Source organism: Panthera pardus, unplaced genomic scaffold, assembly GCF_024362965.1.
Source record: "Panthera pardus isolate Hobbes unplaced genomic scaffold, ASM2436296v1 HiC_scaffold_13, whole genome shotgun sequence".
Classification (NCBI taxonomy): Eukaryota; Metazoa; Chordata; class Mammalia; order Carnivora; family Felidae; genus Panthera; species Panthera pardus.
The window spans coordinates 109,722,063-109,743,790 of NW_026526688.1; the positions used below are offsets into that span (position 1 = coordinate 109,722,063).

General features: G+C 36.9%; 1 protein-coding gene, 1 long non-coding RNA gene and 1 pseudogene across 22 annotated transcripts in view; 1 reads left to right on the forward strand and 2 right to left on the reverse strand.

The window, feature by feature from the left end:
- Positions 1-21,728, forward strand: part of CAMK2D (calcium/calmodulin dependent protein kinase II delta) — a 313,320-nt gene that overhangs the window by 227,911 nt on the left and 63,681 nt on the right. For all 21 annotated transcript variants that reach the window (XM_019418019.2, XM_019418098.2, XM_019418160.2 and 18 more), the window contains exons 7-8: positions 7,420-7,522; positions 15,082-15,165. In XM_019418019.2, the coding sequence (XP_019273564.1) occupies positions 7,420-7,522; positions 15,082-15,165 (187 nt within the window). The remainder of the gene's footprint in view (positions 1-7,419; positions 7,523-15,081; positions 15,166-21,728) is intronic.
- Positions 11,869-13,011, reverse strand: LOC128776563 (uncharacterized). Its single transcript, XR_008421714.1, has 2 exons — positions 12,918-13,011; positions 11,869-12,134 (listed from the first exon to the last, which is right to left on the reverse strand). It is a non-coding gene; the product is annotated as an uncharacterized LOC128776563 (long non-coding RNA).
- Positions 15,517-16,418, reverse strand: LOC128776562 (60S ribosomal protein L6-like; annotated as a pseudogene).

A 21,728-nucleotide genomic window follows, 5' to 3' on the forward strand; every position in this document is an offset into this window, starting at 1 on the left:
ACACCCTGAGTGTGCTAAATCTCTGATTTTATGTCTTTTATATCTACACGTATACTTTATCTGCTAAGTATACTGCTTGTAATAGTATATTTGCCAATATATAAAATGAAAGAGATAGGTAAAATTTTTTATTATCAGGCTTTAAACAAAAATTTGCCCTCCTATCCTTAGGTCATATATTTTTGTTTCCATATCTTGATTCATTTGTTAATTCGTATATAATACAGATGTTTGATGCACAGTTTAATTTGTCCATATCAGTGAGAGAAAAACACAGAAAGTGTTCTGTTTTCCATCCTTATTAAAGGCACCTACAAGCATATGAGTACTGTACAATTTGTTTGTAAGCCCATCCTAGAACAATAGCTATATTATTGTAATACCTATAATACCTACTTATAATACTACCTGTAATACTTCACAGTACCTAATATAGGACTTCATACCTAGTAAATACTTGTGGCATATGCTTTCAATTTAGGAATGAATGAAACTCAATGAAAAGCACATTTACAATATAAAAAGCATCATTGAATAAAATAATTTTTGTGGATGTTAGTTAATATTGAATAAAGAGGATAAGTATATCCTCTTTGATACGGTCATAACATAAAGATCATTATCTGAATAACTGCCACTCTTGGGAGCTTCTTAGACAGTGGAATCCACCAGATGGAAAATTATAAGGACCTAGAGACAAGGCTGAGGCATAGCAGACAATTAGGGGATGTCCTCAAACAAGCAGTAGAATAAGGTTCCATGTGGTGGGATATTAGCATAAAGGAAGCACATCAGTCAGAGCCAGACAGTATCCAGTGGATACACAAGCCTCTTGTCTAATGTGCAGCCAGTGTCAAACCTAAGCAATATTAAGGAGTATCTACCAGTGGTGACATAATTATGGTACTATAGTTGAATATGATTCTCATCTTTGGGAGAATTTGGATCAAGGTGAGATGTTAGTAATAAAAATGATAATAGCTGCCATTTATAGGGCATTTACCATGTACCCTATACTATGATATCATATGAATCTTAAGAGCTTTATGAAGAAGGCGCTTTGATATTCCCCATGTTGTGTAAAGAGAGCTTTAGCAACCACTAGTGAAAGAACTTACTCATGGTCACTCAGCTAGTGAGATATGATTTGTGCCCAAGCATTTTGTTTCCAGTGTCTGCATACTTAATTGCTACCATTTCTCAATTCGTTAGTTGGATAAATCAAAAACTTTACAGAGGCCGAAAAATAGGTCAAATGATGATGGGAAAGTAATTTCACCGGCGACAGTAAGAATTGGGAAATGAGGGGCGCCTGGGTGGCGCAGTCGGTTGGGCATCCGACTTCAGCCAGGTCACGATCTCGCAGTCCGTGAGTTCGAGCCCCGCGTCAGGCTCTGGGCTGATGGCTCAGAGCCTGGAGCCTGTTTCCGATTCTGTGTCTCCCTCTCTCTCTGCCCCTCCCCCGTTCATGCTCTGTCTCTCTCTGTCCCCAAAATAAATAAATGTTGAAAAAAAAAATTAAAAAAAAAAAAGAATTGGGAAATGATTTTAAGATTTGTGAATCAAATGATTAAAATGATCCTGCCTATGGATGTTCCAGAACTACACAAAATCTGTATCATTAGGAATAAGAGAATAAGTTACTTTTTAAGATATAATATGGAGTGGAGGGGGACAATATAATTTGCCAATAGATTGGTGTCCGAAGTATAAATTTCTTATTCAGGAAATCAGTAAAGTGGCATTGGTCCCAGCCTTGGGAAAATGAGGCATAGAGAAGAACGATATGCATTTGCCACATGTAATTTAGGCCACATCAGACAATCAGTTTGAAGTACCTAAAAATAGACTGTTTACAAAGAATGGATTGCTATAACTCAGTGTTGAGTGTTTGTGAACTGAGGATTGAAAAGTCAGGTATAAAGAGAGAGGAACAAACATTCATCAAACATGTCTTGAGTACCTGTTGAGGCACTGTCATAACTCCGGGCATAAATTACAGAGCAAACTAAGAACAAACCTTATGTGGATAGAACCTATAGGCCACTGAATAAAGATCATTTTAAAATATGTATCAGGGCTGTTCTTCCCAAAAAGAAGGATATACATCACATGAATAGTGCACCCTGAAAAGCATTAGGTTAAAAAGGTCGCAGTAACAAATCACAGCTCTTGAGGTCACAAGAAGTAGAGGGATATCAAACCAGATGTGTTCTCTCATTTAAGAGCCTGAAGAGTACAGTTTCTGTGAATCAGTTAACAGAAGTCAAAGGAGGCAGCTCTATAGCTGCGTTTTATCATATAACTGTATTTCACACAAAGTGGTAAGATTTCTTCAGTTCAAAGTACAGCAGAAATGGTTACCAAACTACTTCATGAACACCAATCTGGTTAGAAGGCTTCATATACACACAATAATCTCTTAGCAGCACATCGACACCTGTAAACTGCCTTAGCAGAGAATGAGCTACCTCCTGAAAAACAATGTTATTTAATGGAAAAGTCATTAGGTCAATAGATGGAGAAAGAGAGGGAAGAAGAGAGAGAGGTATAGAATAGGTTTTTAATGAAGGTAATAATTCTGGAGATTTGGGGGCACTTGAAAACTTTTATAGGAATAAAATTAGATTTCAAACCAGAAAAGAAAGAAATTAATTTTCTGGAGGACCATGACATGTAATAAATCCTCTTTAGCAATAGATATATCAAATTGTGAATGTCTGTTTTGAATAATTATAAAATCACAATTATTCCACTTTTCTCAGAAGCATACTTAAATACAAGTTTAACAAACTTATCATTTGTGTATAATGTATGTCGAGGTGCTTTAGAAACTATGTAAGTGATAAATTCCATAATTCATTAGTCATTCTGGTGTCTCTTTATTGAACCTGACAACTGTGTGTCAAGCCATAGAGAAACAGTAGGTGATTGAAACAGTCCCACTGTGGTCACCCTCACTTCTTTCAGCCTACCTGAAAATATGTGCTAATGATGTAGAAGTAAATTAAAAAAAAAAACAGGAATGGAAAACAGACAATTCTAAGGAACTTGCTCCATATATGCATGGTGGTACAAATAATACTTCCTAATCACAGACTTACAGAACATGTGTCAGCTGAAAACTCCCTGTGCTAAATACATAAATTCAGGCATCCATTCCATATAAAAATAAAAACAAAAGTCACTTGTACCATGTGCACAAAAGAACTTCTACCATGTTCATGAGTGAGATTGGTATTCAAGCTTTGCAATTCATGCAAACTTTCACTTAGTTTATTTCTAGGAGCTTTGTTCACACCTTCTTTGGCAACGGAAAAGTGACTGAAAACACACCAAAGCACAGAATGCTTATCTTCATGTTGAAATAATTGATACACTTCAATAGAGGAAAGAAATCTAAAAAGACAATTTCAGTTCCTGAAAACTAATATGCAAAGAAATGTAAGAATTAAATAATAATGGAATAATGAAACTAATAACTAGCTGTTTTTATAATATTCATAAAGGAAAGAGCTATAAAAAAAAAGTAAAGCACACATGATGTTGCTGCACATGTATAGTCCTAGTATTTGAGTTTTATTGGCTAGATTTATTGGCTGTGATATGACTGATGCTGAAAATGGTCACCACTTTTGCCAAATCAGTTCCTTCATAAAGATCACACTAATTTAGAAATTCTCATATGTTTGTGAGATTTTTGAGAAGCAAGATTGAAAATATGTCTCATAAGTTCTCCCCCTTGTCTTATTTGGATATGGGTAGTAAATATTTTTGAGTATTTCAGATTCTTTTGCAACTAGCTACTTAGTGGACTGTCTATACCAATGGTATAAAACTTACCCATTTTAATCCATTGGAGGAATTCCCTCAGTCTCACATCTTTAAAAGAAGCAATCAGAAAGCTGGCTTCAAGTCCTCCATCTTTTTTGATGTCTCTACCTCATTTAGACACTGAGGAGTTTGAGTCATTTTATCTCCTATGCCAGTCTCTGTCCTAAAAGTGATTCCAGCAACTTGCCTAGGTACTTTGAGATATTTGAACAGATTCAAGAAAATCTCAAATCACAACTAACAAAGTTGCCTCTGCATCCATATGGAAGTAGAAAACAAAACTTGCCAACAGTTGCTGCTCATTACAGCTGATATGCTATAAATGGTTGTTGACACTAAGACCAGATGTCATGGAAAATCCTGCATCATTAGGAAGCAATTGGGTGGGGAAGGAACCTGTGTGTGAGAACATCAGTAGAATCTATTTAAAAACCGACCTAAAAAGTGATCGCATTATAGGAATTTAGAGATAATCTCAATATATAAAGATTAGCATAATAGATTGCATTAAATTTAGGAATATAGACATCCTCCAAGTTATAAACATTCATTGCAAATGTGATGTGCATTTGAAAGTTGAAGGGACTCATTAGCTCTAAGACTGTGAGTTACCCATGTCCACACAGGACATAAACCTAGATCTTCATCTTTTTTCTAGGTCATCATGTTGCCCATTTCTCTCATGTTCATCTGTACATTGGAAAATCTGTGTTTCTGATTTCACCTTTCTCCTTTGCTTTACAAAATCAAAATAGTCGAATAGTAGCAGATAAGAGTGTAGTGGTGATCCTTTTTAAGGAAGCAGCCACTAATTAGCTGTAAGATTCTACCATTTTAGCTTTTATGAAATATAGTCACAAATTATCTTCCTTTCTGTCGGTGTTCAGAATTTGAAATAACCTACTTGCCAACAAACTTTTGTAGTACAACATATTTTTTAAGTTGGAAGCTATATAAATAGTAGAACATGATAACAGGATTATTCAAATTTTGGATATATTCCAGAGAGTTGTATATAGTTCAAATCTGTGTGCTATTTCTAATGTTTCATTGAAGCTGGTCATTAGAAACAATCTTGTGATGAAAGCAAAGAATTTTATGAAAGCAAAGAATCCTTTAATAAAATCAATAAGCATCCTGATTTTACAGTTTGCATTCCGTAATTCAATATTTTAGGTTTGCCTAAAAGATATGTACAAACATGAGGCCATTTTAGTGCTATTAATTTTTAAATCTACACAGTAACCTTGAAAGAGCCCTGCCTTTTCCTGTACATAACTGCAGCTGAACAGTCTTCATGGGTAGAAGGTGAAACACTGATCCAGATGGATTATTTCCCTGGATGACTCATGAGGCCCTATAGAGAGGTCTTCTAGGTCATCTCTAGGTATGAATATTTGCCCCAGTCATTCAGAGGCCATGCATGATAAAATTCTAAGGTGTTCCATTTCTTCTGAATTGGCAGATACTTGGTGTTTAAGGGCATAATGCACACAGCACTGCCAAGAAACGTTTTTGATCTAGTGATAAGAATAAAAGCACATTAAATATTTTAAAAGTTTACTTACTGATGGCGCTGGCATTTTCTCAACAACTTCAGTATTATTTGATCTAAAAGACCCCAAATGACTGAGATTTCTAAAGTGATTGGAACTCTCCTTGAATGAGTGTGGTTGACAAATTAGGACAGATGTGTATTAGCAGAGATCTCTGACATCTCAATGCTTTTGAACATGAAGGTTACAAAGAACTAAACTATTGCTTAGAGTTTGATGTGGTTTTTCCAAGTCATTTATTCCATAAATTAATAGCTGGAAATCACATTGTGATTAAATTAGAAAATGCGTGAATGTAGTGGGCCATAAATTTTATTAATGAAAACAAAATGTCAAATATTAATAATATAACATTGTTAGGTACTGTACTACATTAATAGACAACAGAGTTCCAACTAATTTTGAGTGTTAGGTTTTTACTAAAAGTTATTTCAGCCTGGAGATCTTTCATATCCTTGAGACATCTTTATCCCAGTGTCCACATTAAATTACCATGTGTTTAGTGTTGAGGTGATTAAAAAAACAAACAAACCCTATCAGCCCTAAGAAATTACAAAGTTTTCCTTACAGTTACCTATTGTCATAATAGTGATGAATCTGATGGCAGTGAACAGCAGTAGCCCGAAGAAGCTGGTACTTGATTAAAACTTACTTGCCTACACTCTTATTTCTTGTAGACTTAACCTAATTTTTTCCAAGTTCTGGTTATGAGTCTTTGCTAATTTGCATGGCTGGCTTAATCAATAAATATTGGTTTAGGCTGTGTTTATACAAGGTCAAAACAACCAACAGAATTGCTTAATTCAGTAAGAAAAAAGTAGCCATTTCATGAAAAAAAATTATATTAGTTTGCTAACACATAAACAGAACCAATTTGAATGACCTGAATATGTAGATTTCCAGACAATTGTTTTGGCACTTGTAGACTCCATTGTTTCCCAACTTTTTTCAGTCCGAGGCACACATCTAAATTTACTGGGTTTTAGCCCAAGGTAAGAACATGTTGAACTACACTCCCAAATGTGTACTTGGGGATGGTGGACTTCACTGTATGTCTTAATCAGCCTCCTTTTCCTGACCGTCTTTTGCCTTTAGTTCCTAAAATCCACAAAGGCGGTCTGGGGAAATTCAGGATTTTGCCCTGATGCCTGTTTTCAAAGTTCCAGTGTGTCTCGATGCCCTGGTTGGGAAACAGGGATAAATAGACACAGCCTTATTCCAAGACTGAGTTATCAGTCCTTGAACAACGATAAATACCCAAGAAAATGAAAATATGTATTTCTTATAGTATTCCAACATGTGAGAACACATATATAAAGAATGATTTGAATCACACTTTGTAGACATATAAATTATGTTTTAAAAAACTGGCTTATGAAGAAAAAAAGCTAACTATAACATTTGGCAAATAGTAGTACACTCTTCCTGCCTTTAAGAATAAACAGATTCTTAAAGACAGCAATTTAATACGTAATTCAGAATAAGACTCCAAAATTTGTTCAGAAATTGTTTGGAAACATTGAGGAATCAAAATCACTACATTTGGGTCCAAACTCTTGAAGTCAACTAGGATTTAATTTGCACAGTTTCATTTGCCAAATGTCTGTAGATTGGTCCAACTCTTGTTATCATTTTGCCAAGTTTCCTTCTGCTGAAAATGTCTGTGCTCTATTAGGCTTCTAAGTCAATGTCCATGGCCAAGTCTGGACCTCAGCAGCCCTTGGAAGCATGTGAGCAGGTCAAGACAGGTGCTTCCATTCATTTGATCTCTCCCCAAGTGTATTCTCTCTTCTGCCCAGTATCTCTCTAGTACATTTTTGCATCTGTCTGAAGCCTGCACACATGATAATTTTTAATCATTTTTCTAACCATATTTTCCCTGAGATTTAGGAATGACAGTCTCCTGGAGAGAGGACAGTGCATGACTTTTTTTTTTTTTCCTATTCTTACAAAATATGTTGTTAGTTTTGAATAGTCACTTAAAATAGGTTCTCACTTCAGTCTCTTTTTTTTTTCTTTCTAAATAAAGCCTGAGAATTTGCTTTTAGCTAGCAAATCCAAGGGAGCAGCTGTGAAACTGGCAGACTTTGGCTTAGCCATAGAAGTTCAAGGAGACCAGCAGGCGTGGTTTGGTGAGTAGGGCCTCTCTCTACTTCATGCTGCTCATTCTCTTCTGGCTCATTGTAGCCCACTTCCCAGCCAAAATAAGACAGAAATTTTGCCTCTAAAAACAACCTGACTAAATTTGAAGACATTAGATCTTTATAAGCACTTAATTTTACTGACATTAAAGGGTATATGATCTAGAAGTAATTTAAGGGAAAATATTAATATGAGAACAGTAACACATTGACTTTTTCTTAAGGGATGAGTGAGAAAATGAATCCTGTACCAAGAATTAATGGGGAGGGTTGCAGTGTTCAAAAAGGACTTATTTTTCATTTGAGAAGAAATTGATTGTTCACACAGAACCTTACTTGATGCCAAAAACTGCTGTATAAATAGGTACTCAGGAAATATGGACTATTTCACATATTTTTTGATTAAGAAATTAAGGTTCTAAAAATATTATAATATGTGTATGTGTGTGTTTACCTTAATTATCTTCTGTTCTTTAAACTTCCAGTTTCCTCTCTAAAATTTTGATAATTTTGAAATTTCTATATGATGAAATTTCTGTTTGTTTACAGTTAAGAAAGAAATTAACTGTGAGTTTAAATTAGAGCATAGAAAACCAGGCTTGTGGATTGTTTTAATATTTATCCTGTCAGGTTATTTTATTCACTTTTTTTTATGCCTCCGTTTTTGCCGCTTCTCAGTACTGACCCAGTTTTTCATGTAATGTCCCAAAATATAACCTCTCCCCAAGCCTCAATCTTACTTTTCTGACTTTCAATGTATTGAGGTTAGGTTATTTTTTAAATGATTTTTTTCACTTCTCATTGCTTGTTCGCTGAACAACAACAGAGCACTCAAAAAAATGCTTATTCCTTTTGTTTTACATGCAGATCCTCTCTGTGTTTTCCTAAAGATAAGGTGTGCACAGAGCTTCCAGGATTCATTCTGTCTCTAATCTGTCCCAGCTAGTAACTGGGAATAGATGACATGGCAGCCTTCTCCCATCTCCTCTGCCAGCAGCTTAATTTAGGACCTCATTTTCTGCTCCCTGTCCTGTTTCAGTAGTACCTGACTGTTACCCTTGTCCGTGAGTCCTCCTAAGCTTAATACCGTCATTTGCATGAAGTCTCTCCTCACCCACCAGATAAATTTAGTATCTCCAAATTTGGCATTTGGTTTGTCATATTTTGACATGTGAATAAGCTTGTTCCTGTTAATTGCAAACTCAGAGAAAGTAAGACCTAGAATAAGTACTGTAAATTGGAGATACAGTCACATCTTTGTATCCTGGGTAAGAACATGGTTGACACAGATAAAGAATATATAGTAATTTGGAGTTGGGGTCCAACAGGAAGTAGCAGGGTAATCGCAGAGATGGACTGAGTAATTAATGGGGATGCTTGAATTAAGCATGAGGCTCTGCCCCCTCAAGATGCTGACACTTTCATATCAATAACTATTTACCATGCAGTGTGGGAGCATCTTAAAAGAAGCATGCATGAAGTGCTGTGGAGCACAAGAGAGGAAGTCTGAAATTCTGCCTGTGGGGAAAGTTTCAGTGATTGGTGTGCTTTTCTGCCTCCCTAATGGGTGAATGAGAATTTGTTCACTAACATAAAGGCCATGCAGAGGGATCAGCACATACAAAATCTCAGAGGCATGAAACTATTGTTTCTATTTAAGGAATAACAAGAAATTTGGTATAGTAAAGTATAAAGTATACTGGGATGAGTGGTAGTTAATGAGGTGGGAAAGGATTTTATGTGCTTTTGAAGGATTTGGCTTTTATCCTAGAAGTTTCAAGGATCTGGTGAAAAATTTTAAGTAGGGAAGGACATAATTGGGTTTATGTTACGTAATGATGTTGTGGGTAACGATGTGGAGGGTGGCTTAAGGATACTTAGCCTCAAGGCAAGGGACCAGTTAGGTTAATGCAGGAGGTCAAACTATGCCTGATGACAGCTTGAACTAATGAGTACGCAGAAACAAGTTCCAGATACCATGCAAAACAGACAGGGTCTCTGAACTCTAAGGAAATCTGTTTAGAGGAAATCAAAACCCTAGAGGTTGGACTTTAGCCCCATCTAGAGAAAACCAGGAACCTGTTTCACAAGACTCCAGGTATGAAGCAGGATACCAAGATAGGGACTTAGATTTAGGCTAAGGGATGTAATTGTCAGAACTGGGTACAAGGTGATGATTAGATATCAGGAACAAGACAAGCCCTATTATCAGAGCTGAGGCTGCAAATTAACAACAGTAATTTGGCTTGGTGCTTGCAAGAATGATATTATTGAGCTCCTTAAATCTCCCCTGTTTTTGAGCTCTATGTTTTATCTCTTGTGCTCTGAGCTGAGGACAGAATTGAGTGTAGTGCAAAAAACTCCGCTTTTTGAACTAGAATACCCAAGCTTATATCCTGTGGTTCTTAATAGCTGTATGATATTGGGGAAGTCACTTTAACTCTGTGAGGTCCATTGTCCTCTTTGTAAGCAGTTATAATAAACACTTCCTTGCAAGGAACATACCTGTGCTACAAAAGATGTTGAATAAGTTTTCAAAACCATCTTGGCAGGGAACACAATGTCACAGTTCTTTGCCTACTTAGTGAAAGTTGTTGAGCAAATCCATGAGTGGAAAAACCAAATACCAAGTTAGTGAAAGCAATAGCATCCAAATAAAAGTACACAAATTTCAAATTGTGATCTGGTTTATTTCTAAAAGTGATCTGGTTCCAGAGAAAGAATGACAGATTGGGAATAAAATCCCCATTTCTTCTTCTGCATGATTCTATGACAGTTAAGTTCTTGCTAGGGTATCTATTAGAGTAATGACTTTTAAGAGGTGCATTTTAAGTCCTAAGAAAATTCAGCATTTCAACAAGTGTAAGAAAAAAACATAGTTTATAAGCTTAAGCGAAAACACAAGTTTTTTTTTTTCTTTTTTTCTTTAGCATATATTCTGCTTATTCTACTCAAGTTCAAGTGAATCCTCATTGTAACCTACCTGAGAAGGAGGCGTGTGGTGTATATAATATATCTTGTGGGTGTTCTACCAGATATATCATAAATTTTAAAGTAAAAGCATGTTTTAGTATGAACGACTTGATTCGATATTTATTCAGTATTACCTACGAGCATAGTCTCGTGTATTTGATTAATTTTATCTTTTAAAATGTATTATCAATGTTAGGCAGGGAGTCTTTTTATTTTAATAAAATAAATTATTTTAATTTTAAGAAAAGAGCAGAACTCTTTATTTTGTGCAATGCCAGGAGTTCAGGCTTTTGCACAATTTTATTTTAAGAGTTCTTCTATAAATAAAAACGAGACAAGGCTTATAGAAGCTCTTTATTGCGTTTTTTCAATACTCCTTTTCAAGCCTAAATGTTTTTCTCATGATAATTTCTTCTGTCTTCTTAGCCCCGATTTATTTGAGCACTAGCCAAAATGCTAGAAGTAACACCTTGTGTCACTACATTTGTTAACATGGCTAGAAAATTTACCAAAGCAAAATATCCAAATACAGCCCATTTTCTCCTGTGGGATTGGAAGTGCTATTTACAATATATCTCTAGTTCTTTGTTGCTGTTAGGGCAAAAAAGTATAACTACCACCATCTTGCTTCATGTAAGAATTGTTTTACTTGGTTGCTGTTATGTCTCTTTTTCTAAATATTAAGGTGTTTTTTTTTAATGCAATGGATACATTTCCAACAGTAAGTAATTCTGTATTTGTTTTGGTATATTCTGATATCCTATTGGTTTTTCAGAGTGAGAAAAACATACTATCTCTAAAGAAGACAAGCTCTCATTAATTTCCTTGCTAATAACATACATCATGAAAAACAAGATTCTTATGAGTTTAATCTCCTGCTAAAGAAGGTTTTATCCATTTTACCCTCAGTATTTTGGTATTCATGAGAACACATTGCACAGTACACGGTTCCTTAATGTTTGTACATTTAGATTATACAGTAAAACCTTGGTTTGTGAGCATAATTTGTTCCAGAAACATGCTTGTAATCCAAAGCACTTGTATATCAAAGTGAATTTCCCAATAAGAAATAATGGAAACTCAGATGATTTGTTCCACAACCCAAAAATATTCATATAAAAATGATTACAATACTGGAATATAATACAAAATGTAATGAAAAATAAACAACCTGCACCTATCTTTGAAAACCTTTGTGACTGGTGTGAAGGAAACAAAAGAGAGGAGGGTTATTGTTTAGGACCCACTTTCACTATCACTAACAGAATAACTACTACCTATTAGCTTAATGGAATCTTTTTCTGCATGGGGGCCATTGTATATGCTAACACGGATGTTGAGTACAGTACAGTATTAATCAACTCTTGTCACACACCATATTTAATGTAACTGGCAATAAAGCAGCAGAGGAAAGGGTCTATATCTGCAGGCAGCCTGATCTAGAATGAAGCAAAGCATTCCTAAGCTTCCTCTTGTCTGGGAAAGCAAGGGACTGTCCACAGGTGCTTTGAAGTGACAAATAATACACTACTGCCAGTTACGGGCACCTTCCAACATTCTGAAGAATCACTGATATCTGCCAAACACAACAGCCTGAGACCAAGCATCGGAGCGACGATCACCCATAGTCCTGCAATGAGAGAGAGAGAGAGAGAGAGAGAGAGAGAGAGAGAGAGAGAGAAAACCATTGGCTCAGTTGCGATCATGTGACATTCGGCATCACATCTTGTATTGCAAGACATCGCTCATTTATCAAGTTAAAATTTATTAGAAATGTTTGCTCATCTTGCAGAACACTTGCAAAACAAGTTACTCGCAATCCAAGGTTTTACTGTACTTAAGTATTGTTAGGAGTAAGGACCGCACTGACTGCTCAAATGATAACTATATCAAATAAGAATGAATGTGATGGTGTTTTCTTAGCATTTCAGTCTCCGGAAAAGGTTTGTAATAATTTACATTTAAAATTATCTTTTCATTTCTAAATCACATGGTGACTTATCTTTTATACCTAGATGAAATATTATTAACATTTCCTCCTCTAGGAAAGGTATTCTACTAAGATATTTAAGACACACATTAAATTTTACTGATGCTAGATAGGAGGTTATAGATTGTATATAAAAGAATACTCAAAATTTAGAGTAAGGAAGGACCACTGAGAATTATAGTTACCCAAAGAGATCACTAAGGTGGAAATAACTCATAGCCCACCCTTTGTTAGAGAAAAGGTAGAGATAGAAATTGAGGCTTTAAGGAACAGAAAAAGTAACATCAAGGGCAAGAATGAGAAGTCTGTTTTCAAGAGACCTTAAAGAGATTAATCAGATCAAATGCTGCGGAGTAGAAAGAAATCATGTTGGGTAAATAAAGGGGAACTGAGTGATAAAGAATCTTAAGTGTAGGCTAGGACCTTAGTCTTTAACCTGGACTTTGGCATCAGTTTCTCATTGGGTTCCTTTGTCTGTGTCTCAATTTGGGAGGAGTTGGAATGAGAGAGAGCAGGTGTGGCATACCAGAAGTTCTTTAGAACTCTTGTGCCCAGCCCTACCTTGGAATTAGCTGACTGACATCACTCCTTAAGGTAATCCTCAAACTTCAGTTAATGGAACTGCCATTATTCAGGAATTCTTCTACCTCACAACTGTCAAGCAAATGCTTCTTTGAAGTAAAGTTTGAAGAAGAGGTAGATCTGTTGTGGTCCATGTAAAGCTTAAACTACAATACAGGGCTCTTTTTTTTGGAGTCCCTTCACACTGTCCATTCCATCTTCCTCTACTACAAAGAAAAGGAAAAGTAATACAAGGGGAAGGGGATTAAAATCCCCAGCCCTTTGCCTCACTTTCTAAAGTAATTTATTTCAGAAATAACCATGCCATTTATACACACACACACACACACACACACACACACACACGCACACACGTATACACACACACACACACACATATTTGTTTTTATATCTTTTTATACATTGTTTGTACTTAATAGCTTTGAAGATGGGAAGAAAAAGCTCCGTTCCACAGAATTTTGCATCCCAGTAAATGTTTAATGAGCTTCTTCAGTGATTTGTGGTTAGAGGAATTCCTGATTACATATCCTTTTAAAGAAATGTTTTGTTTTTATGTGTGCCTTTAAATAAAACTACCAAATCAGAATAGTTATATTTAGTCTTTTTGAAAGTAAATATTTTTATTTGAAACCTATTATTTTCAGAAATAAGGAAAATGTTACTCTAGGTTCTAGCTATAAATTGATTGTTATTTAAGCGTACCTTATTGGAGTTTACATTGATTTATACAATAATGAAACTTTATTCTGCCATCTAGTTTCTCTTACCACATCTCTCTCAAAATTCTAGTTGATACTTGCTCAATAGTAATTCATTCAAATGTTCCTGAATCTTCTCTTTAAATTCAGTTATGAGTACACACTGACTATTTATTAGTACACTGTGATCTCTTTGATATATTTTGGACTTATTTCTTTTAGTGAATTCTTCAACTTCTCTCAACCCCATCCTCACCTCATAGACTACCTCAATTTCCAAAAATATTTACTTGGCATCTATGTTTTGTGTCCTTCTGTTTTATAGGTGAATGCTTCTCATAATAAAATTACGTAGATATCATGATAACTATCATCTTTTGTCAGGTTCTAACCCTATCTTCAAATTTCTCCTCATTTCTTTTCAGGTATAGAGGAGGAAAGACTTTGTCTTTTCCCTCTTAAGTCTGTGGCGGGGCCTGTGAGTTGAACTGACAAAAGACTGATGAACAGGAGAAAAGCATACAATTTGTTTTAATGTTAATATTGTAATGCCTTTCTAGAGAAGAAATGAAGACCTAGAGAAAGGCTAGACCCAAGGAATTATATCCCATTTTAACAAAAAGTGATAAATTGTGGAGATTTGACAAAAAAAGAAAAAAGGGTTTGGGCTAGGGGCATTAAACTGTGGGCGGAATAATGAGGAAATACCTAGAGAAACTAATGGAAGAGCAAGGCTATTTTACTAAGGTTGGTTTGTGTAGATCCATCTTGGCACCAATTCCCATGCCAAGAATGTTCTCTTCCTGGCACAGGAGGGCACCTTTTCCACAAGAAATGTATGCCCTACTTTTAGGTAGAAAGGAGGAGATTAAAGAGCCTGTCATACATCTGCTAATTCTCAGTTGCCTTCAGCTAAAAATAATCAGTATGCCGCCGTGGCATATTTTAGGGTGGTGTGTTCTTATCTTTCACAGGTTTTGTTTCAGCTCTGACATAAGTACGTGAGAATAAGAACTGCTAACCGAGTAGACTTAAGTATACGCGCTGACTGTATAGCACAATAAAGTAGCCTTCATGTCTGGAAATAAATGTACTTTTTCCAATAAGCTACCAAGCAGATTAGTGTTGATACTACTACAGAGAGAAACCAGTCTGCGTTATTTTCATCTTCTGAGAGCCTTATTTTATTTTGACAAACATATTAGAAGGTTAAAACGTCCTCCAAATGTTTTATTCCTTAGTTTCCTATATCATATTGGTTTTGTTAAGTCAACTCTGTCTGACTCCTTAACATCCATTTTCCCTAGGTTTTGCTGGCACACCCGGATATCTTTCTCCAGAAGTTTTACGTAAAGATCCTTATGGAAAACCAGTGGATATGTGGGCATGCGGTAAGGAATCATCTATCTATCTATCTATCTATCTTTCTTTCTTTCTTTCTTTCTTTCTTTCTTTCTTCCTTCCTTCCTTCCTTCCTTCCTTCCTTCCTTCCTTCCTTCTTTCCTTTCCTTTCCTTCCCCTTCCCCTTCCCCTTCCCCTTCCCCTTCCCCTTCCCCTTCCCCTTCCCCTTCCCCTTCCCCTTCCCCTTCCCCTTCCCCTTCCCCTTCCCCTTCCCCTTCCCCTTCCCTTCCTTTCCTTTCCCTTCCTTTCATTTTCTTTCTTTCTTTCTTTCTTTCTTTCTTTCTTTCTTTCTTTCTTTCTTTCTTTCTTTCTTTCTTTCTTTCTTTCTTTCTTTCTTTCTTTCATGGATCTGTTATTTAATTAGGTTCTTTGTAAGAAATTTAGAACACCAATTTGTGAGGATAAACTCCATTTGTGAGAGCGAACACAGAGCGGAGGTAGACCTGAAGCTGAGGACCGGCTTTGATTTTTGGCAGAATTTGCGAGTCCACAGCTTTCTGATCAACCTTGCACTGCTCTGTAATCTCATATTTTTCTTTCTCCATGTTGAAGATCTCACCTTCCTGGTGTCTGGGTTTACGCAGCTTCTTCTTAAAGTAAACATCAGTGAGGTGTTTGGGGATTTTCACACTGCTGATACCAATTTTGGTGGAGGTGGCAATGACAAATTTCTGGTGTGTTCTATACAGAGGAGCTCAATTAAGAGACAGAGGTCCAGTCACAAGTAGCAAGCCACTGCTCAGTTGCTTCAGGAAAACCACTCTCTTGCCTCTGTGGCACCCAGTGAGGATGATCAAAATGGCCCTAGGAGTGATGCTAGCTCGCAGTTTCCTCACATGCTGACTGAAAGGATTTTTGCCATGGCTCAACAGCTTCTGAGGCACATCTTCAGTAGGATAATACCTAGGCATTTTGTGAAGTTTAACCACTCGGGTACCACCATTCTTATCACCACCAACTGGTTTTGTGACAGTAGCAAGAACCTTCTCCTTCTTTTTCTTTTCAATTCTGGATTTTGCTGCTGAATACTTCGCTTGTACATGGCCTTTCTCGAATACATAGCCGATCAGGAATATCTGCCAATTCCTCTGACTAGGACAGGGTTTCGGCTGCAGTGGGGCTTCTTCTTCTTTGGAGTTTTAGCCTTGAGGTTACCCTTCTTAATCTTGCCACCAGCATCAGCCTTCTTGGCTTCAGGTTTCTTCTCCGTAGTATCCGGCTTCTCAGCTTTTTCACCCACCATCTTGCAAGATGGGAAAGAGCAGGAATCATATTTCTATGCAAATTTTACAGTATACCAGTATTATAATTAATGATAGGATCCTTTAAATTGGAAGTTGATGCTCTCTAATGATCAACTTAGGGTAGTAGTTCTCAAACTTCAGCCTACCACAGGTCACGTGGAGGGCTGGTTAAAGCACAGACTGCTGCTTCTGAATCAGTCAGTCTTGGGTAGGAGCATGTGTGTTTTTAGCAAGTGCCCAGGCGATGTTAGTGTTTCCAGGTCTGGAAGCACCTTGAGACCAGGGACACAGCATCACCTGGAGTGGCTTTTATGCTTTTATGCTGCTGTCCTTCCACCTCATCCAAGCAGCCCTTTCAACAAATGCCACGTCTGCACAACATGGTTGGCAGGGACTAAAAGGGGAAAAGTGAATCTTGGAAAAGAAAGCAATTAGTCTGTTCTGTGGACTGAACTCTGCTTTAGGCCTTTATCAACCAACTCTAATCAAATAAGTATCCTGTGCAGGCTCAAAGCCATATAATATGGAGGATTCCCACCACAATTTTGAAACGGAATTTCTGTGTGTTACTGTACACTGCGAATAGGTGAAAGACTAAAATAAAAAGGATACTATAGAATACTTTGAAATATTTTTCAACTGGGGTCATTGACACAAACTAGTTTTCTAGGTTCCTGACACTGTGTCATTGCCACCAGTCTAAATCGTGTGGCTTTAGTGTGGCGCAGATTTTGTTGCCTTTGGTGTTTGTAAGCCTGGAAGGATTTGTTTAAAAAAGTGATTATGAAAATAACTTTTTAGATTTGGTTTTATGGAAAAAAATAATAAATTCATCACCATTACTTTGTAGTGCTAGGTTATCCCACACTATATATCTTGTCAGCTTGATCTCATTAGCAATAGCAACTTGGTGTTTGATCTGAAACTGGATGCCTCTTGGACCTTTAGACTTACCTCCATGCCCAGGAAAGCAGTTATGGGAGGAGCACTATATCTCCAGTCACAACGCCTGCGTTAAGGTCTTTACTTTGCACTTACTCACCTTATCTCTAGTATCTCTGAGTTGGTTTCTGTATCTATCAAACAGGAAATATTACCCTTGTAGAATTGCATGGGGGTCAAATAAAGACATTTTATAGTTTGTAAAGAAATTTAAAATGCAAGCAGCTATTACTCTAAAAGGTTGGATTGTCACTTAATTAAAGGGTGAGGTCTTGGGTGTCTACTCTGTCCCCAAGCTCTGTCTTCCTTCTGCCTACCTGAGAGTATCTTCGAAGTATGAACTCGATGTCTTTGGGTTAGAGCATTGTCACAGAACATCCTTGTTCAAATCTAAATGCTAATGACAGATAACTCACATATTTCCCTTGCAACATAACACCTTTCATCACAGATCTGTCATTGCTGATGAATTTAAAAAGCAGCAAAGAGTGTCCTGAGAGGCAGGCAGATCTAGGTGGGTTTTATGGAGGAGAAAGTTGATGGGAGTGTAGCCGGAGTTCTGCACTCAGACCCTGAACACTAGTGGGCTAGTGTAGTGGAGACTGATCAGTAGCTGGGGCAAGGCACTCAAGAGTCTTTTTGCTGCCTTCATGAGAAGGTCACCTCTAGCCTCCCTTCACCTCCCTTTTTCTCCATCCCTTCTTGTTTTCCTCTTTCTCCTCCTCCCTCCCACCCACCCCACAGGTGGGAGGCAGTATGTGCACTGGTTGAGAGCACCCACTCACTCAGCTCTTTGATGCGCTTGCTGTAGAACCTGGCACAAATTTTATTGTCTCGGTATCTCAGCTTCCTTGTATAAAACAGAAAGTAAGAAAGTGTTTCTTTTTAAATGAAGTTTCAAGATAACTGATAAGTAGATATGTGAGAGAGAGACTTATGCGTTTTATTAGATGACTCAGCATTATTGTTTTGATCAGCAGTTGAAAATTATAAGTTCATCTGGTTACCTGAATACCGAATACCCTCTCTCCCTTTGCTTTCTTTCTTCTCCTTTAAATTATTCTTTTGCAGGCCTTTGATTCTGCCAAAGATGCTATTGTAGACCAGTTTCATAGCTCCTGAATCCTATTCATTCAGACAATTTAAATAAATCATTTATTTAGTTCTTGCATTAAAAACATTTTTTTGACAATGTATCAATTTTATTTGTGTTTAAGAATGTCAGGTTATTTAAAAGAAACCCCCCCCCCCCAAAAAAAAAACCTGGTATTTTGTATTAGGAATTCTTTTCCTGGCTGGGGAGCAGAATCAGTGATGAAACTTATGTGTCTATGTGTGTGTGTATATGTATGTATATGTATATATGTATCCAGCCCCTACATAGGCCCTCTGCTTTAGTGGCTCTGAGTGGCAGCTACATATTTTAATAACTATGACATATCATCGGGGTTTAGACTCACTGTCTTAGACTTACTAAATACACTATGCTCAATTTTAATATTGCTTTGGTAAAGTTGAGTATATCTGGCTTTTGAATTTTTTGTTTGAATGCATTGTTTATATAGCTAATCTTTTAAAATAATAGTATATCTTGTAATAATAGGATTTCACATCTGGTAAATGCAAGGTAACTCATAGAGTAGAAGCTCTAACTCTCTTGGCTGGACAAGGGGAAAAAGATGGGTGAAGAGTAGCTTCCCTTCTTACTGTGTGAGCTGTGTAACATTCTTAAAAAGTTAAGTAGGGGCATCTGGGTGGCTCAGTTGGTTAAGCATCTGGCTCTTGATCTCAGCTCAGGTCATGATCTCATGATTCGTTGGATCAATCCTTGTGTCAGGCTCTGCACTGGCAGCATAGAGACTGCTTGGGAGTCTCTCTCTCAAAATAAATAAATAAACTTTTTTTTTTAAGTGCATGTAAATAGCAGACAGTGTATGTATGCCTGCAGATGTATATGCACACACACACAGATCTCATAATGACTATAGAAACTTAGAGCCATAGGGCATCTCACAGATTTCAACCTGAGTTTTGCCATGGGCAGAACCACCTTTCACTTTGCTCGGTTTTATCCTTACCTTTGCTTTCTTCACACAGTTTTCTACAAACAAATAGTTAAATCCCTTTGTGACAAGCAATGCTCTATTTAGAGCATATATTTCCTAACAGTTCCTATTTTGCATAGAGATAGTGATATATTTTTAAATTGTGTGCCTTAAAATGCATTTGGGATCACATAGGTAACTATGGAAATGTCTTAGATATTCTAATATCACAATAATGCCCCACCTCCTTCCACAAACATCATAATGCCTTTTGTTACATTTCTGGATCACTGCAGTGGGTTTGGAACACTGCCTTAACTATTTTATTCTATTTTCACTTCACTAAGGTAACATGAAAGTGACATTAAATTCTCTCAGGTTTGTAAGACGGTCTACCCTTTCTCATCCTCAAGGTAATAAGCACCAAGGGAATGCACACATATTCAGTTGCTTTTAGATTATGACCTATCTTGAGAGAAACTCTTTTTTAGCCATCCATCAGCACTAGCACTTGCCTATTGAATAACTACTTCTTTTCAAGGCTAGACATTGTAGAGTGGGGTAGGAAATGACACTACCCAGATAATAAAAGAAATGCAGAATAAGACATTTAGCAGAATAGCAGCTAACCTTCTGTGAATTAAGCTATGAGCATGCACTACAGCAGATTGTCTTTTTAGCAGTTGACATAGAGCAGAGTGAAGCACAGTATTGGTATAATAGATAAAGAAGTCTATACATCATTTTTATTAGAAATATGCAATTATCCATACATAGGACATTTCAAATACCACCATTACCTTGCTTTTGAGACCTCACACAGAATGTAATCTGACCTGCACTCAGTCTTTCAAAGCAACTAGTCTTTTATTGAAAAGCAAATAATGGACATTAGTGAAACAAGAACACTCCCCTGAGTTCTACCTTAACAACAGTAAATTGATTTTGATGGCTTTCTTGCATATATAGCTGTTTCCATAATTCCCCAAAGGAATGAACAGATGTTGTTTATAGATGTCACTGAATCACTGGATTTTAACAGAACTTGCTTCTACATTTTGGCTCAAATGTAAGCCCATATAAACCTAGCCAACACACACATGCGCGCGTGCACACACACACACACACACACACACACACACACACACACTTGTCTTACTACGTCTCTGTCTGAATTAGATATCACTCAGAACAGTTATAAGTGATAATAAATTAGTGACTATCACAGAATATACCATGACTTTTGATGAGCCTTTGGAATATTATGGAATATATTAAGAAGCATGGTCACTAAGTTCAGCATTTGTGTGATTACTGGGCCTCAGAGCATATATTTGCTAAGGGTTCCCATTTCCTTAGAGATTGTGTTGCTGTTTTTTTTTTTTTTCTTTTATTTCACTGGAATAAATCAGCATCAAGCACTTTTTAAGAAAGTATTTACAATTTTGAAATCTCAAGCAGTTTGTTGGTATGATTACCTTACACTGGTCAACTTTGTTGTTTATGATTACCAGTTCTGTGATTACCTTACACTTGGCCATCACAGATATGCCTCACAATTACAAGGCTCTGTTGCCTTCATCCTTTATGACCTATATCCTCATTAGTCTTCTATCCATGGAGCTTTACTCCTAATTATAGCCCCTACCAATATTGTCTTACTGTGAAGTTACCTATTCTCTTAGATTTCTCAAGACACAGTGTTATGGTGTCCCTAACCTGATGTTTTAGAAACATGGACCCATGTTTCAAAGTGACCTGAGTACTTACCAAATTCAATTTTCTGGAATGGACCAGAGAATCACTGAATAAGATTCTTCGTGGTGAGGCTCAGGAATTTGCATTTTATCAGGCTTGCTAGGTTATTCTAGTGCACACCAACATCAAACAGCATCATGCTAGCTAGTTGCAGTTTTCTTTAGGGCAGCAAATTTTAAGATTCTTACACAATATAGCAGAGGTTGCAAACAGGTGGTTCACAGATATTTTGCCCAGATTGCTGAACCTTTTACTTTGGGAGGGGGGGGGGTGTTGACATTTATCATTTATCTTTATAATTTATTATCAGGAAATTTCACTAAAGCAATTGGAAGAACTAATAACAGGATACTCTTGCTCTTAAATAACAGCTGTACCTGTCAAGTGATGGACACATGCTCTCCCCTGGTTACCCGCCCGCCCCATACACAGTGTGGACACAGGCATTCATCTCTTCCTGGTGCTGGAAGACCTGTTTGCCACCCCTACTATATGGCATAGTTACCATCATCTGGAAAACAACTTCCTATCTTGCTGACCTTGATCTTCTAGATCTTTGTTCTT